The 6,741-nt window shown below is 39.9% G+C and overlaps 1 protein-coding gene across 1 annotated transcript; it reads right to left on the reverse strand.

Moving 5' to 3' along the window:
- Positions 1-537: 537 nt before the first annotated feature.
- LOC110912479 (AT-rich interactive domain-containing protein 6) lies at positions 538-4,944 on the reverse strand. Its single transcript, XM_022157212.2, has 12 exons — positions 4,208-4,944; positions 4,086-4,125; positions 3,309-3,361; positions 3,156-3,201; positions 2,361-2,453; positions 2,173-2,292; positions 2,048-2,093; positions 1,893-1,968; positions 1,735-1,801; positions 1,540-1,590; positions 913-1,005; positions 538-833 (listed from the first exon to the last, which is right to left on the reverse strand). The coding sequence occupies exons 1-12, from the start codon at positions 4,762-4,764 to the stop codon at positions 726-728; spliced, it is 1,350 nt and encodes a 449-aa protein (XP_022012904.1). The 5' UTR covers positions 4,765-4,944; the 3' UTR covers positions 538-725.
- Positions 4,945-6,741: the final 1,797 nt, after the last annotated feature.

The raw sequence follows: 6,741 nt of genomic DNA on the forward strand, positions 1-6,741 counted from the left end.
CTCTTATATTTTGTTCTATTCGAAATTAACTATAGCGCGATGCTTTTGGTTATACGCATTAAGTGTGGAGATGTGCGTGATGAAACACAAAATTTAATAACTAAATATTTGTAATCTTATCCTTTTTAAGTGATACTCGACTTGTTTAGATATGTGTTATATGAATCAACTTAATTGGAGGTTTTTTTCAAGGGTTTTGCTCGATGGTTTCATCGACCTAGAACTTTTTGAAGTTTTCATTCGTTTAATACGTTTTCGGATTTGATTTATTGAACCGGATTTCATAGACCTGGGTTTCTATCTGGTGATTCAGTTCTCTTAGAATTGTAATGAGCTGGATTTGTTCGAAGGATTCATTTGATTTAATTTACGATCCAATTGAAGTTTTTGACTAATAACAAACATCGAAAATACTTTTTATCAATTGCAATTGTTGTTACTAAACAAATATATAAACACTCAAACCCTAAATACTTTACAAGCATAAAAAATATGTTGGTACACAGTGATTTGATGTGCGACAGGCAAACAAACATAGAAGGATCAAACAGGCTTATAGATTAGCTCACAAAATGACGGTTCCAGTTAGAATCGGATCCTTGAATTTGTGTTGGGACATGTTTGTGACGGTTTTTGCAAATACAAATCAAGTAAGAAACATACACAAGTTTCATCTTTTAAACCTGATTACATACAGCTACAAATTCTACAACTTTCTGCATCTGTTAAGAAACGGCTGGCTGCTCAAACGGCACTCTCACAAACAACTGACCATGCAGGGTTACAACGGCTGAGGTTTGATGAGGATCAATCCGAGATGGCAAGCTTACAACCTTCATCACAAAAACCGCTTTTTAGTTTTTAGTCTACAATCTAAGCTTCAAATCCCTATAAATATGTTATCATTCGTACCTTTTTAAAAGGAGAAACGCCCCAAGGATTGTCGAGCTGCTCTGGTTGACCAGATATGACCAAGCGACCAGCTGGATCTGACTGTACCCGCACCTACTTCCATCCAGAAAATATGTGAATTTTTATGGACGTATGACAGTACCGAGGGAGTATATTAAAAGAAGAGTGAAATGCCATTTTCGTCCATGAGGTTTGGCCAGTTTTGTGACTTTCGTCCAAAGGTTTGTTTTTCCGCATCTGGATCCAAAAGGTTTGAAATCTTGCCCCATTTTCATCCGGCTCGTTAACTCCATCCGTTTCTCTTAGTTAAGTCAGGGTATTTCCGTCTTTTTTGTTGACTTAAAGGGCTATTTGTCTTTTTCACTTTATGTACAAGCATTTAGCATAATGTACAAGTATTCACTTAAAGGGCAATTCGGTCTTTTTCGCTTTATGTACGAAAATACCACTGACTTAACGAAGAAAAATGGATGGAGTTAACGAGCCGATCCGGATGAAAATAGCAAGATTTCAGACATTTTGGATCCGGATGCGAAAAAACAAACCTTTGGATGAAAGTTGCAAAACTGGCCAAACTTCAGGGACGGAAATGGCATTTTACTCTTAAAAGAATGATGGTTCTGTTACCTCTTCACGTAAAAGCCCGGGGACCAAAGCATACACCTCAAAGCAGTCCTTCTGTAAAATCAATTTTCAAAACCAGTTAAATAAAACAAAAGATCGACAAAACCCCTTCAACTTCAATTAGTTATCAACTAAAGCAGGTACAAGAATAAAAGAAATTATTAAGAAAAACAGAAAACGATATACAAACAAACTTACAGTTCTCTGCACATTAATTTTCACCCAATCAGCAGGAGGGCCCACATCCACAACTGGTGAGTCCAATCTGAGAAATTCATTACAGCGGCATGCGTACGTCAATGCAACAGCGTTTTAAACTTTTAATACAGATTCACAAAGAAAACAGATATCTCAACTGTGGTTTTGACGCTTTCATGCGAGCAACTTTGACAGCACGTTCAACCGGAGATGGCTTTTTGCGCTTCAGCAAACCTATATGGCAATGCAATAGTCAAAAAGTCAAATGGAAGTAATAAGTATAGATGTTGAAGGATGTTCATGCAAATTGTACCAATGCCTTGCTTTTCTCGCTTCACAGACGTACTTGAAGTCTTGTCCTACAACACAGAAGTTTTGATGTCAGTTCATATATTACAAAAGCTACACATACATTTTAAAATATAAGAATATATATACCTTGATGACTGGATCCCCAACTTCGCCATTACCAAGACGTTGAGAATGCCAACCCTGCATAGCTCGAGCTGCTGCGTCTCTCCTGGCCCTTCCTGATCCAGGTGTTTGATTTATACTGGTCTACAAATAAGATGATCAAGCAGTTTAATACCATAATAAACATGCTGGATATCAAAGTTATGAGATACCTGTTTCAAACCAGAAACAGGTTCTGCAGAAGAGACATCAGTGAACGGAAGCTCCCCGATACTACTCTTATATTTCTCGTATTCAAGCAATGCCTGCAAACTTTTGTGTCAGCAGTTTGATAATGAACCTAAAAGATAACTTCACCAAACTTTGATATTCAAGTCAAAGAGAAAGCGAGAAACAGTAGACTTTCACCAAGATGTATGGGTGCTAACCCGTTTGTGCTCATGGGTTGACGGGTTGACCCCGACACAAACCCAAAGATTGAATCAAATACATGAACTCAAATATGAGTCATGACACACATATTCATGGGTTGTTACGAACACGGCCCCTTAAATCCGGGATGTATTACACGTTTTTGCATATTATACACTAAAATTGCAACTAACTTGCAACCAAAAACACAAGTTATGTATATTAGAAAGAAATGAGTAATTAAACTTTGGAACAAAAACAATTACGTTTAAATTATAAAACGTGATGCTTGTTTCTCTTTTTAACCTTTTAAACTTTGGAACAAAATACCCAACCAGTTTAAGTTATGGCAAAAAATATATATATAAAATAAATGGGTCAACGGGCGAATCCACCAGGTTGGCCCGGACCATCCTGTTTAGCTAAACGTGTTCGTGAGTCCCACCATAAACAAAATCGGGCCCATTTACACTAAACACAAATCAATGAATTCTGTGTTAGGTTCGTGCCGTGTTTTCGTGTTTTGTCCTTGTTAATAATTCACACGCCTACTAAAATTGTGTATGTATATTAGAAAGACATGAGTAATTAAGTACCTTCTCGTAAAAAACTCGGAATGTCCATGAGACAGTAGTACAAGTCCTGCAAATATAAAGCGTAAGTGTCAGACTGGTCATCAGATAAAAATTATAGTAATAATTAGACATTAATTACAAGTAAACATTCCAGTAAAGAGATGTGATGCTTACTTAGGGGGTTTAAATGATTCTCCAATTTGTCGCCACAGCTTGCAAGAGGTCACCTACAAGTGCAAGATCGAATAAGCTTGAATAAGTTAATAGATGTCTTCTTCCTCTTAAAAGAAAATACAAATGGCCTTAGAATCATATAAATTCATGTCTCCTATGATTACTATGTTACGAGTTACAAGCATCTGAGAAAATAAAGTGTAAAGCTAACTGCTTATGAAAAAGCTAGATGAAACATTTAGTGGAATAAGCATGGAAGTAGCATATTATGGTTCACTTCAGTAGACCCCAGTTAACCAAATGAGACTAATAAAACCACAGAAACGCACATCTTCAGTAGTCTGCTATGGAAAGCCACCAAAATAAGGTTGTAGCAGCGATACAAGTTATATACCGAAAAGTAGAATAATCAATAATTAGAAGTTATTCAGTTAATAATTAATATCATCATTGACTGAATAGCTAAAAAAATATCCAACTATGACCCTGACCCATGTTGTAACCATTAACAAACTTTTACATGTTTGTTTTAACTAAGCCAGTTTACCAAATTTGTGATCTTTCACATACGCTAAGTAAACAAAATGCATCCTCAACCCTTATACAAGTTAGTGGCAAAACGCAGAGTGAATATATATGTTCGTGTCGCCAACAAATATTCACCCAAAAAACTAACTTTTACAGTTTTCTAATGTGATAAACAGGTTTAATTCAAATTAAAAAAAAAAAAAAAAACAGGAAATACAGTATACAAAAGAATTGTGAGATTGAAAAAACCTGTTCATAGCCACCGAGCCTGATCACCGATCTCCATAACCTAACAAATGATGATAACATTATCTTAAAAACCGATATACGAAAAAATAAAAGTAAAAAGGGAAACAAACAATCTTTCTTACTTAAGGCAATTGAGTGGCTCTCCATAAAACTTTGGAGGCTTAAACTCCAAAAACCTCTCTTTATGAAAAATTTCAACCTCCTTCATAAACGCAGCTTGTTCATCCTCTGTTCCAGACTCATCTTCAACACCCGAATTTGGTTCCAATAGAAACGAATCCCCAATTTCCCTTTCCGATTCCATCCTAGGAACTACAACAAAATCAGCACACATCTTTCCCTCCATCACATCCTCTACGTCGTCGTTTTTGTTCCCACCGGATGCAGATGGAGACGCAATATGATGATGTTCTTCGCCGTTTTCCAGCTGTTCTACGTCGTCATTTTTGTTCTCAACTGCTGCTGCTGCTGCTTCTGTGTCTGGATATTTGACATTGACATCCTCGTTTGAGACTGCTGCAACTGAGTCAGACTGATTAGCAATTGCATCAATTTCGGTGGTGTTATTATGATGCTCTTCTGCAGTATTGGCATCGTCTAGGGTTTCAGCTAATGGTTTTTCGTCTGATTTGGTGGCGTCGGTTGATTTGGATCCAGTATCATTAGGTTTGTCTTCCATCGTCACTGTTGCGTCTTCTTGTTGTTGTGAGTGGGTTTTGAGTGTGGATTTTCTTCCTCTCTGCAAACCCTAGGAAATTTTCTGATCTTGGATTTATGGTATCTCTCCCTCTCTCTCTCTCAGAATCAAACTATACCATAATTATTATTTGCTGATGATTTAATATTTAAGCCAACATACACCCAAATACTTTCTAAATAGTAAATAAATACCTACGAGAGTTGAATTTTGAGTTACATGTAATTATAGTAAGGTTTTTTTTTTTTTTTTTTTCGAACTCTACGTAGATGCCATATCACTCTCCATTCCATCTTAGGGTGCACGGGGTGCCTTCGGCAACCCCATGCGGTGACCAGAAATCCCGATTAGGGGGGGGGGGCTGCCATCGGTGCGGTGAACTAGAGAGAGGGAGAAAAGCGGTGGGCTGTCACCGATGGAGAGAGAGAGGAAAGATGGTGGGCCAGCCCACTTTCAACCAATCAAACCTTTTTTTTTTTTTTTTTTGAATAAAAAAAATAAGGGGAGTTAAGAGGGGAGTGCCGCCATCAATTTAGGGTGTTAGGGGAGTTGACGTGACACACGAGGATTGGTTTGGCGTAAAAGAGGGGACTCACCTATTAGGTGAGCACCCTTTACACCCTTATCATTACATTAATTTTACACACACCAATTTATAATATTCCATTCCAAACATCAGGGCAAATTACATAAGGATAGCAGGTAGACAAGCAACAAACTGCGCCGCCATCCCTTTCTGAATAGAAAAACCCAATCTACTAAAAACAAAGCCCCGCCCCTGAGGGGTCGAAAAGTTGCTATGGACCACACGTTGCACTCTAGACAAGAACCGAACTGCCTCCGGCGCCAAGGAGCCGAACGTGTCAAACGCCAGGGGGACAAAGGCATGCTGATTATCCTCACAAGCTTTCGCGTGCTTTTCCACCTTCTTTGACTCTGCTTTCAGTACCGCTTGCCCCGCCACAAACCCATTTTCCCGGAACCCGGCTAGTGGGGATACACCTGTGAGATCGACACAAGCATGTTTCCCGCCCTCCCAACCAAAAACTAGCACGTCAGCTGGGCGTAGGGTGGATCTCCCCTCCGACGGGTCTGTAAGAAAATTAACCGGTGCCTCTTTCTTCGCCGAGATCCCTGCTCGTCTGAGAATATCCATTAACGCGTCTCGCACAAAGTCATGGCGATACTTAAACCCCGGCAACTCTCTACAGTGTAACGCATGCTCCCCGTATTTATCCAGGCATGCTTTACGGCAGACTGGGCAAGTTTCATCATTCGGGAACATGGGGATCATCAAACGGTACTTAAGGATTGATCGGTACTCCACCGCTGACATACGTTGACCCAAACCTTCAATGGGAATAACAGTTAAGAAATCCTGAGCGTGAGGCCTCTGTAGGCATTCAATGATGGCTTTCTGGCGGGGTGACAAATGGAAATCTTCTCCCAATCTTTGTGCGATTCGACAACAAAGGGCATTCGCCAAAGTTTTCTGTGGCTTTTTGGGGGCGGTGTCCTTGTTAGAGAAACCGCCGAGATCAAAGTCAGGTAGAGATTCATGCAAGCGTTCCAAGGCGCTAGCATAATCCGGATCAGTGTTAGCAACCCCACTGTTACGTAAGATGTGGTCCTGCAACTCCCAAGATTGAGACCTGGAAGCCACAAAGGCATAGGCAGCCACATCCCGAGCCGAGAGAAGGCCCAACCCACCAAGCCTCATTGGCAAGGTCACGATTCGCCACTGTAGATCACCAAAAAAAGGCCCCCCACATACGACAATGTCTTCTATTGCCTCCCGAAGACCTTTATCAAAACATGAAACAGCATCATCCACAAAGGGGGGCTGGCAAGTTCGCAAACCAAATAGCAACGTTGCAACCCCCATACAAGATCTAAGCAAGAGGAGTTCGCTTTGAGGATCCCGCAACAAGGGAAGGTGTCCCATAATGTCAACAGCAC

The sequence above is a fragment of the Helianthus annuus genome, chromosome 17, assembly GCF_002127325.2.
Source record: "Helianthus annuus cultivar XRQ/B chromosome 17, HanXRQr2.0-SUNRISE, whole genome shotgun sequence".
Classification (NCBI taxonomy): domain Eukaryota; kingdom Viridiplantae; phylum Streptophyta; class Magnoliopsida; order Asterales; family Asteraceae; genus Helianthus; species Helianthus annuus.